Below are 12,086 nucleotides of genomic sequence, written 5' to 3'. Positions count from 1 at the left end.
TCTCATGATATGAGCTTCCGGCGAGAAGTGGAATTTTTAACCCTGTGGTGCCAAATTAAGGCTAGAGTTTTTGTTCTGGGATCCCACACCCGCTATGGAACTGTGGGTTCCACATGTGCTCATACCTCCGCCTGGAGACTCTCTGCCTCCTTCTAGCTGATTAGAAACAAGACCACTCTGTCTCTCTCACTGCTCCAAACTCATTTCACATTGGAGGACATACAAAATGCAAAGACATTGGAACCTTGATTATTCATAACATAGAATGTACAGCACAGAAACAGGCCATTCGGCCCAACTGGTCCATGCCGGTGTTTATGCTCCACACGAGCCTCCTCCCTCCCTACTTCATTTCACCCTATCAGCATATCCTTCCATTCCTTTCTCCCTCATGTGTTTATCTAGTTTCCCCTTAAATGGATCTATGCTCGTCGCCTCAACTACTCCTTGTGGTAGTGAGTTCCACATTCTCACCACTCTCTGGGTAAAGAAGTTTCTCCTGAATTCCCTATTCGATTTATTAGTGACTATCTTATATTTATGGCCTCTAGTTTTGGTCTCCCCCACAGGTGGAAACATCTTCTCCACATCTACCCTATCAAACCCTTCCACAATCTTAAAGACCTCTATCAGGTCACCCCTCAACCTTGTCTTCTCTAGAGAATGGCACCCCAGCCTGCTTAATCTTTCCCGATATTATTGACTTTTTCTTTTGGGGATGGGGTTAGGATTCAGGAGGGATGCCGGCAGGTATCAGGCTGGTCAGAGGTTATTCAAAAAAAAGAACAGTCAGTTTAAAATTAAACATAGATGTTCAGCTCCAGTCAGTAACTTAGAAGTTAGATATAAATTGCATGGATTTACTGCTCCACTCTGAAGGAAGTTACTGTTCTTTCCCAGTTGTCGTGTGCTAGGCGATCCTTCTCTCACCTCCTTAGTCTCCAATCTCTCTATTACAAATTTCAGATCTGCTTCAGAAATTCTCTCAGATCATTACCGTAAGCGGAGGTGTCAACCATGGCTCAGTGGGTAGCTCGCTCGCTTCTGAGTCAGATGGTTGTGGGTTCAAGTCCCACTCCAGAGACTTGAGCATGTAATCTAGGCTGACGCTCTAATGCAGTACTGAGGGAGTGCTGCACTGTTGAGAGTGCGGTCTTTCGGAGGAGACATTAAACCGAGGCCCCGTCTGCCATCTCAGGTGGATGTAAAAGATCCCATTGCACTATTGGAAGAAGAGCAGGGGAGTTCTCTCTGGTGTCCTGGCCATCATTTATCCCTCAACCAACATCACTAAAACAGATTATCCAGTCATTTATCTCATTGCTGTTTGGGGGATCTTGCTGTGCGCAAATTGGCTGCTGTGTTTTCCTACATTACAACAGTGACTACACTTCAAAAAGTACTTCATCGGCTGTAAAGCGCTTTGGGTCATCCCGAGGTTGTGAAAGGCGCTATATAAATGCAAGTTATTTCTTTCCTCTTTCGTACCCCCTACAATCTGGAGTACACCTTTACTGCCCAATATCTGGTTAAATATTAGCGTGACCTATGGATTCTATCAACGAGACCCCTTGTTGTGTGTAATGCGTTCTGCAATCTCACACCCACTGCATACATTCAGAAGATGGGCTGAAAAGCATTCTCATGAGATGGAGCTGACCGTCAACCAACAAATTGGTTTATTTTACATGAAATATATGAGGGAACAGAATGTACTCTGCTAGTGCCATCTATATCTTACTACTCCTCGTAACTTCAACATAATAAAATACCCGTCCTTGCTCGTTATGAACGCGAAGTCCCGGAACTAACTGGCACTGCCCTTCTATTACAGAGCCACATGTGTTCATAACTCAACCAGGAGACTCTCAGCCTCCTTCTGGCTGATTAGGAGCAAGACCTCTCTGGTCTCTCACTCATACTACACTCACCTGACTTTTCCAGTGAGGGGAGGTCTGACTTCTGACCCTTCCCTCAGCTCCATGAGTCGTCGACCATTGCCTTACCAAGCCGCCACACAAAGCTACCACCTTGAATAAAAAAACTTTCTCCCTAAGTGTGGGAGCGTTGTTTCTTTAGCTCTCACTGGGCATATTGAATGATGACCATTATAGCATTAGAGGTGTGAGCAGCCTTGGACTGTGCTCATGGCGTCCATTGTCTCAACATTGATGTGTTATGTGAGGATACATAATTTTGATGGCTCCTGAATCATTATTTTTTATTCATTCTCGGGATATGGGCATTGCTAGCAAAGCCAGGATTTATTGCCCATCCCTAACTGCCCTCGAGAAGGAGGTGGTGGTGGGCCTTCTTCTTGAACCGCTGCATTTCGTGTGGTGAAGGTGCTCTCACACTGCTGTTAACTGTTAAGAGGAACTAAAAACAATCACTATCACTAGAGGAAAAAGTATTAGGTAAACTAATGGGTCTAAAGGCTGACAAGTCCCCTGGATCTGATGGCTTGCATCCGAGGGTCTTAAAGGAAGTGGCTACAGAGATGGTGGATGCATTGCTTGTAATCTTCCAGAATTCACTAGATTCTGGAAAGGTCCCAGCGGATTGGAAAACCGCAAAAGTAACATCCCTATTCAAGAAGGGAGTGAGACGGAAAGCAGGTAACTATAGACCAGTTCGCCTAACATCTGTCAATGGGAAAATGCTAGAATCCACTATTAAAGAAGTAGTAGCAGGACATTTGGAGACTCATAATACAATCAAGGAGAGTCAACATGGTTTTATGAAGGGGAAATCGTGTCTGACAAATTTATTAGAGTTCTTTGAGGAAGTAACAGGCAGGATGGATAAAGGGGATCCAATGGATGCAGTATATTCGGATTTCCAAAAGGCATTCGATAAGGTGCCACATAAAAGATTACTGCACAAGAGCTCATGGTGTTGGGGGTAATATACTGGCATGGATAGAGGATTGGCTAACTAACAGAAAACAAAGAGTCGGGATAAAAGGGTCATTTTCAAAATGGCAGTCTGTAACTAGTGGGGGGCTGCAGGGCTCAGTGCTGGGGCCTCAACTATTTACAATATATATCAATGATTTGGATGAAGGAACAGAGTGTCTTGTGGCCAAATTTGTTGATGATCCAAAGATAGATGGAAAAGCAAGTTGCGCTGAGGACACAAGGTGTCTGCAAAGGGATATTGACAGGTTAAGCGAATGGGCAAAAATTTGGCAGATGGAATATAATGTGGGAAAATGTGAAGTTATCCACTTTGGGAGGAAAAATAAAAAAGCAAAATATTATTTGAATGGAGAAATACTACAAAATACTGCGGTATAGAGGGATCTGGATGTCCTCGTACATGAAACACAAAAAGTCAACATACAGGTGCAGCAGGTAATCCGGAAGGCAAACGGAATATTGGCCTTTATTCCTAGAGGGATGGAATATAAAAGCAGGGAAGTCATGCTACAACTGTACAGGGTGTTGGTGAGACCACACCTGGAGTACTACGTACAGTTCTGGTGCCCTTATTTATGGAAGGATATACTTGCATTGGAGGCAGTTCAGAGAAGGTTCACTAGGTTGATTCCGGGTATGGAAGGGTTGTCTTATGAGGAAAGATTGAACAGGTTGGGTCTATAGTCATTGGAGTTTAGAAGAAAGAGAGGAGATCTTATTGAAACATACAAGATTCTGAGGGGGACTCGATAGATGCTGAGAGGATGTTACCCCTCATGGGGGAATCTAAAACTAGGGGGCATAGTCTCAGAATAAGGGGTCGCCCGTTTAAGACGGAAATGAGGAGGAATTTCTTCTCCCAGAGGGTCGTGAATCTTTGGAATTCTTTACCCCAAAAAGCTGTGGAGGCTGAGTCATTGAATACATTCAAGGCTGAGTTAGACAAATGTTTGATCAGCAAGGGAGTCAAAGGATATGGGGAAAGGGCGGGAAAGTGGAGTTGAGGTAAAAATCAGATCAGCCATGATCTCATTGAATGGCGGAGCAGGCTCGAGGGGCCGAATGGCCCACTCCTGCTCCTATCTCTTATGGTCTTATGGTTAGGTCAGGAGTGTCAGGATTTTGACGCAGCAACAATGAAGGAAAGGCCGACACATATCCAAGTTGGGATGGTGTGTGAGACTTGGAGGCTGGTCACATGCTAGATGGCTTGTGTGTCGCTGGGAGTTAATCCTTTGTGAACAGGATCTAACCTCAATAACAAAAATAATAACATAAATTAAACCAAAATCTCTTCCAGGCCAAATAGGTAGAAATACTCTCCGTTATAACCTCTGTTGCCTCTTACTGTTTTATTAATATTACTCTGAGCATTGCTTGTCTGAATCACCTTTTATTACTCCTCCTAAGCTCCAAATATGTCCTTTTACATGTTCTTCCTTCCCCAACACTCAACGGGCCATCTCCTACTCTAGCTCATTCTTTCCCAGGACCTCAAAATTCTGGAACTCCTCATCCCGCCCAGTCTCCCTCCTTCCCACAACCTGTAGACTTTTAGAACCCAACTCCCTCTTAATTTGTTTAGTCTTTTCTCTCACTCCTTGCAACCTTGGTGGTGTTCTGCACACTGCTCAGAGTGCTGCCCTCTCGGCACGAAACAACAACTTGCATTTATATAGCGCCTTTAACATAGTAAAACGACCCAAGGCGCTTCACAGGAGCGATTATCAAACAAAATTTTACACCGAGCCGCCTAAAGAGATATTCGGACAGGTGACCAAAAATTGGGTCAAAGGGGTAGGTTTTAAGGAGCGTCTTAAAGGAGGAGAGAGAGGTGGAGAGGTTTGGAGAGGGAGGTCCAGAGCTTAGGGCCTAAGCATCTGAATGGTGGAGCGATGAAAACCGAGGGTGCACGAGAGGACATAATTGAAGAAACGCAGAGATCTCAGGGGGTTGCAGGGCTGGAGGAGGTTATAGAGATAGGGAGGGGGCGAGGCCTTGGAGGGATTGGAACACAAGGACGAGAATTTTAAAATTGAGGCATTCCCGGACCGGGAGCCAGTGCAGGTCAGCGAGCAGTGGGGGTGATGGGTGAACAGGACTTGGTGCGAGTTAGGATACAGGCAGCAGAGTTTTGGATGAGGTCATGTTTATGGAGAGTGGAAGATGGGAGGCTGTCCAGGAAGAGCATTGGAATAGTCAAGTCTGGAGGTAACAAAGGAACGGATGAGGGTTTCAGCAGCAGATGAGCTGAGGCAGGGAATGGAGACGGGCGATGTTACGGAGGTGGACGTAGGCGGTCTTGGTGATGGAGCGGATATGTGGTTGGAAGCTCATCTCAGGGTCAAATAGGACGCCAAGGTCCAAACTGAGACGCCTGGAGTCCCGTGCCACCCCTACAAGTGTGGTGATGGGTGAACGGGACTTGGCGTGAGTAATAATAAATGATCCCAAGGTGCTTCACAGAAGTGTAATCAGACGCTGACCCACAAACATGATGGATAGGAAGTTCTTGTTTGCAAACCAGAAATTTTTCCTGACACATGCGCGCGCACACAGACAGACAGACAGACAGACAGACAGACAGACAGACAGACAGACAGACAGACAGACAGACAGACAGACACAGACAGACACACAGACAGACACAGACACACAGACACACACAGACACACACAGACACACACAGACACACACAGACACACACAGACACACACACACAGACACACACACACAGACACACACACACAGACACACACACACAGTTACGTTGCACCTTACCGGCATCTTTGGATTTTTTGGCCCACTCTGAGATGCTGTCTTGAGAACGTCCGTCAGTGAAAAAAACACACACCCTGGGATGACTTTCGGATTCAGGCCTGGCTCCTCCTGCTTCCGTGAACATGTTCTCCACCATGTGCTTGAGCGCGAGCCCGGTCATGGTGCCTTTCTCCATGTACTCCACTCGGTTCACGGCCTCTTTCAGCGCCGCGGGGCTCGTGTGCTCGCCCAGCGGAAACTCTGTCCGGACGCGGCTCGAGTACTGCACCAGCCCGACCCGGGTGCCTTGGGCTGAGATGTCCAGGGAGTCCACAATGTTGTTCACAAACTGCTTCACCAGCTCAAAGTTCTCAGGCCGGACACTTTTGGATCCGTCAATGACGAAGACCAGATCGATGTTTGCACGACTGCATTCTGTGAAAAGCATGCAATTGCATTACAATGAAGAAGTATGGGCTCAGCCCATGGCTCGATGGGTTAATGCACTGCCCAGTGTAGTGGGAGGGTCCCTGCTTGGTGCTAAATTATTAGATCTAGAATGGGCAAGGGTGTGGACACTACAGACGGCGTTACTATCTTCTAGACCGAGGAAAGGAAAATTCAGCTACTGCTCCTGATCTTTATCCAACAAACCCTGCTGAGGCAGTAATCTGTCAGAGGAGATATATCATCCGTTATAGAACCCACCCCATTTACATTCATAGAATTTACAGCACAGAAACAGGCCATTCGGCCCAACTGGTCCTTGCCGGTGTTTATGCTCCACATGAGCCTCCTTCCTCCCTACTTCATCTAACCCTATCAGCATATCCTTCTACTCCTTTCTCTCTCATGTACTTATCGAGCTTCCCCTTAAATGCTTGGATGCTTTTCGCCTCAACTATTCCTTGTGTTAGTGTGTTCCACATTCTCACCTCTCTCTGGGTAAAGAAGTTTCCCCTGAATTCCCTGTTGGATTCCATTGTCATAGTAGATAGCCGTGACTCAGTGAGTAGCACAATCTCCTCAGAGTCAGAAGGTTGTGTATTCAAGCCCCACTCAAAGGACGAGCACAAAGTCTAGGCTGCCACTCCAGTGCATTACTGAGGGAGCACTGCGCTGTCGGAGGTGCCGTCTTTCAGATGATACATTAAACCGAGGCCCCGTCTGCCCTCTCGGGTGGACCTAAAAGATCCCATGGCACTACTTCGAAGAAGTGCAGGGAAGTTCTCCCCGGTGTCCTGGCCAATAGTTAACCCTCATCCAACATCACTAAAACAGATTATCTGGTCATTAACTCACTGCTGTTTGTGGGATCTTGCTGTGCACAAATTGGCTGCTGCGTTTCCTACCTTACAACAGTGGCTACACTTCAAAAGTAAGTCAATGGCTGTAAAGCGCTTTGGGACGTCCTGAAGTTTATAAATGTAAGTCTTTCTTTCATTGAAAGGAATGTGATGAAAATTGGGCGGGTTTCATAATGGGCGGGTGATCCGCTCCATCAGATTACTGTCCAAGGAGTGAAGGTGAAAATGCCTCCCATGGTCAAACAGTCTGTTGACAATGCCCTGGTCAACACATGAAGAATGGCCACTTGGGCGCAGTGCCTTTAGAGAGCAAGGGAAGTGACTTAAGAGCGAAACTCTAGTACAATCTTTCTGGTGACACTCAGAAATCCGTGCTCACTGAACAGTCGGAATGATCCTTGTGCAGAGTGTGTGATTTTCAGTAAGAAAACACGTAAAGCTCCCTTATTTTACAACGTATAAATGACCAGGGATGAGGGGGTTTCAGTTAAAGCTGGGATTGTTCGCCTTAGAGCAGAAAAGACTAATGGCAAGGCATCGCTCGCAGTATGTGTGGCATCCACACAATGTAAGATGTTACACATACCCCAGATACAACCTCATTGCAGCACTTGATACAAATCACAGATCTTCGATGGCGGGGGGGGGCGAGGGCGAGATGAGGAGAATTTTTTTTACGGAGCGATTACGTTATGATCTGGAACGCACTGCCTGAAAGGGCGGTGGAAGCAGATTCAATAGTAACTTTCAAAAGAGAATTGGATAAATACTTGAAAAGGAAATATTTGCAGGGCTATGGGGAGAGAGCAGGGGGAGTGGGGCTAATTGGATAGCTCTTTCAGAGAGCCGGCACAGGTGTGATGGGCAGAATGGCCTCCTGCAGTGCTGTATTATTCTACGTTCATGGTGGTGCAATATCAGCAGGTCATGCAATGCAAACAGTTGCTAACGGAGACTGAGTAAGTGCAGACAGGAACATGACTCACTGTTGCAGGACTTTCCATCCTCATTGAGTTTTCTCCCCGCAGGACAGATGCAGAAATATGATCCAGGTGTGCTGACACACTCAAATTCGCACCCATGTTCCACGGTGTTACACATGTTAACAGCTGCAATGCAAGACACTGGTCACCTTAAGAAATGAAGCATTATTGACATACCACTGTTGTGTGTCAGGAGCACGGTTAGAGTTATACCATTTCATTGACCCACTAGCACTCATAACATGGCTTAGGAGGCTCACTTCTTTTGTTAAACCTGTGGCCCCTTTGCCAGACCCGTTGCTCCATGCGTCTTTGGGCCCCCACTCGCTGCCATGGGACGTCACCAGAGCTGGGATTCATCACTATAACCTCTCCTTCTCTTGCTGCCGTCGAGAGGAAGCAAAGGATATCTACGGGGAGGCAGAGCGTTCGCAGCATGCACAGCGCAAGCGAAAGGCTTCCATTTAAGTTATGCGGCCTGTAGTTTAAGTGAAATGATTGGCTCTCCACTTCCCTTATTCCTTCCTTCCGAGATGAGGAAAAATTTCTTCACTCAGAGGTTTGGTGAATCTTTGGAATTCTCAGTCATTGAGTATATTCAAGATTGATAGATATTTGAACTAAGGGAATCAAGGGATATGGGGATCGGGCGGGAAAGTGGAGTTGAGGTCGAAGATCAGCGATGACCTTATTGAATGGCGGGGCAGGCTCGAGGGGCCGAATGGCCTACTCCTGCTCCTATTTCCTATGTTCTTATGTTTCCCTATTGGAAACTGCTTTGCCTTCAATCAGGGAGCCCATCATGAGGGAACGTTTCTGCTTAAGAGTGATTTTTTTTAAAAAGAACGCTAGAAATTGTGAATTTAGGGAAGTTTCCTGCTTTGTTTATGATGTTACTTCAGGCAGTGATGAGAGGAAGTTTATCCCTATGTGATTGGGTTACCAACCCTCCAGGATTGTCCTGGAGTCTCCAGGAGTTAAACATTAACCTCCAGGACACTGCTGTGAGCAACACCCGGGAGAAAAAATGAAGGGACATTAAAAAAAAAGTGTGATTTAAAAAAAAATTTCTTTTAACGCTTTCATTTATTAATTATAAAAATATCGGAGAAGGGAAAAAAAGGCTGTTTGACCGACAGTCAAGAATCATCCAATCGGCCAATGAAGAGTCTGTTCGCTTTCCGATTGGCTGTGGGAAGACGGTGTGTCACGAGGATGGACGTGTCAGGCGACCGATAGCGGGAGTGTGGAGGGGGTGGGGTGCGGTTGGAGGCAGGAGGTTGGGTGATGAAACTTCCAGGAATATGTCCAACCCCAGAGTTAGCAACCCCAGCATGTGAGGATCTGAGAGTGAAGACCCATCTTCCATCACCCTATAGTACAGGGTGTTGGAGAGCTCCTGGGAATAGCTTGGCATTAAGACACTCCTTGGGACTGGTGCCTCAGCATAAAACTACTGGAAAACCTAGGGTGAGCACTACGTCACTGCTATCTTATGAATATTTTACCATTCCAATACCACTGTATTACCATAACATTACTGTTCCCCCATCAATGTCAGACTATTTTCCATTATTACTAATAATACACCAAAGTCATATTGTTCCATTAATGCTTCATGTTACTAGTTTATCACTGGCATTGCCTCTTTCTATTGCTCCTGTATTACTTAACAAGCCAGACATTGGTGGTGACTCAGTGGGCCGCACTCTCTCTCTTCTGAGTCGGAAGGTTGTGGGTTCAAGTCCCACCTCAGAAACTTGAAGCACAAAATCCAGGCTGACACTCTCAGTGCAGCACTGAGGGAGTGCTGAGTTAAACCAGAGGCCCCGTCTGCCCTCTCAGGTGAATGTAAAAAGTTCCATAGCACTATTTTGAAGGAGAGCAGGGGAGTTCTCCCCGGTGTCTTGGCCAATATTTATCCCTCAAACAACATCACTGTAAACAGATTATCTGGTCATTTATCTGTCTGTGGGAATTTGCTGAGTGCAGTCTGACTGCTGCATTTCCCCACATGACAACAGTGACTACGCTTCAAAGGTATTTAATTGGCTATGATGTGCTTTGGGACATCTTGAAAGTCACTATATAAATGCAAAATTTGTTTTTTTTCCCCTTCAAACTACACATCATATACAGAATGCATTGACAATGGACTGAAACTGCTGGGAATTAGCCAATAGTTCAGAGGTGGGCAGATTGAAAATGATCCAAATAAAGCCAGAGAGGTGTCTCAGAATGGGAAACCATCCGTGCTATGGATTTACTCCCTTGCTCCTGCTCACCTTTGCAGGTTTTCCCATCGTCCTGCAGTTCAAATCCCTCCTGGCACGTGCAGTAGTATCCACTGAGGACGCTCACACACTCGTGCTGGCAGCTGTGGTTCCCAAACGAGCAGTAGTTCAACACTGCAAAGAAAGATCCCTCACACTTTAGTGTCTATGCAACACCCAGCCCAACAAGCACTCGAGCAGGGTCAGAAATGATACCGCTGGCAGGGCCTCGGTATCACGTGGACTGGCCCTGACAAATGAAATTGGACCAATTGGGCCAAAGAACATTCAAAGTCTTTGCAAGGTTTCACCAGATGGTGAAGTAACTATGGAGGAGCATTTTATAAAGAAAGGTGTAAACGAGTTTATGAAGAAATCTGTACTCTTCTTTTGTTCTTTTGGATCTGTGTCAGGTGCTGGGGGTGGGTGGGTTTGGGGTGGGAGGGAAAGTGAAATGATAACCAGAGGGGCCTCACGTTGTAGCAGATTCACCTCACGGCGCTGTAGGGGATCCTAATTCAGGTTTGAATTTCCTTGTCCGGCAGTATTCAAATCTGGGTTTAAACGGACCGCTCACTACTTTGTAATGCACGTGGGGGTGAGCAGAGTCTCTCCTCTTGTGGGAAAAGCAGGAACCACAACTCGAACAGCAAGTAGAGGGGTCGTTTTTCACTGCCCCCGTCTGGGCGTTAATGGGAAGGCTGAGGGGTGACCTGATAGAGGTCTTTAAGATTATGAAAGGGTTTGATAGGGTAGATGTAGAGAAAATGTTTCCACTTGCAGGGGAGACCAGAACTAGGGATCATAAATATAAGGTAGTCAATAATAAATCCAATAGGGAATTCAAGAGAAACCTTTTTACCCAGAGAGTGGTTAGAATGTGGAACTTGCTACCACAAGGAGTAGTTGAGGTGAACAGCTTAGGTGCATTTAAAGGGAAGCTAGGTAAACACACGAGGGAGAAAGGACTAGAAGGATATGCTGATAGGATTAGATGAAGTGGGGTGGGAGGAGGCTTGTGTGGAGCATAAACACCGGCATGGACCAGTTGGGCCGAATGGCCTGTTTCTGTGCTGCAATTTCAATGTAATTCTTTGTAATGCCCGTTGAGTTGGAAGCTCAGCTTCATCAGTTCCTCACTAAGAGTGATGGATCAAACCGTTCATCACCACAAGAGTCTTCCATCTCTAGAGGAGAAGGCGGAATCCTGCCCTGCCAATGGATCTCCTGGCAGGGCAACATCAACAGTGGCCACAGAGGGTTTGATCCATAATTGAGATTCCTTTCTGGTTCAAGACTCAGAACAAATGAAAACATAACAACATAAGAAATAGGAGCAGGAGTAGGCCATAGGGCCCCTGGAGCCTGCTCCGCCATTCAATAAGATCATGGCTGATCTTCGACCTCAACTCCACTTTCCCGTCCGATCCCCATATCCCTTGATTCCCCTAGAGTCAAAGATCTATCTATCTCAGTCTTGAATATACTGAACGACTCAGCATCCTCAGCTCTCTGGGAGGAAAAGAATTCCGAAGATTCACAACTCTTCGAGTGAACCTCTCAGCATCTACCTTGTCAAGCCCCCTCAGAATCTTACATGTTTCAATGAAATCATCTCTCAGTCTTCTAAACTCCGGAGAATATAGGCCCATTTTATTCAATTTCTCCTCATAGGACAAGCCTCTCATCCAGGAATCAATCTAGTGAACCTTCGTTGCACTGCCTCTAAGGCAAGTATATCCTTCCTTGGATAAGGAGACCAAAACTGTACACAGTACTCCAGGTGTGGTCCCACCAAAGCCCTATACAATTGTAGTAAAACTTCCTTACTCTTGTACTCCA

General features: G+C 46.2%; 1 protein-coding gene across 5 annotated transcripts in view; it reads right to left on the bottom strand.

Annotated features, from left to right (window-relative positions):
• matn4 (matrilin 4) overlaps positions 1–12,086 on the bottom strand; it is a 71,186-nt gene that overhangs the window by 20,398 nt on the left and 38,702 nt on the right. For 4 of the 5 annotated variants that reach the window (XM_068000232.1, XM_068000233.1, XM_068000234.1 and 1 more), the window contains 3 exons: positions 10,257–10,379; positions 7,975–8,097; positions 5,703–6,116 (listed from right to left, as the gene is read on the bottom strand). In XM_068000232.1, the coding sequence (XP_067856333.1) occupies positions 5,703–6,116; positions 7,975–8,097; positions 10,257–10,379 (660 nt within the window). The remainder of the gene's footprint in view (positions 1–5,702; positions 6,117–7,974; positions 8,098–10,256; positions 10,380–12,086) is intronic. The other variant, XM_068000236.1, reaches the window with a different exon arrangement.

This window comes from Heptranchias perlo, chromosome 19 (assembly GCF_035084215.1).
Source record: "Heptranchias perlo isolate sHepPer1 chromosome 19, sHepPer1.hap1, whole genome shotgun sequence".
NCBI lineage: Eukaryota > Metazoa > Chordata > Chondrichthyes > Hexanchiformes > Hexanchidae > Heptranchias > Heptranchias perlo.
The sequence above is the reverse complement of the archived record's forward strand: the minus strand, read 5'-3'. Positions and strand labels throughout refer to the sequence as shown.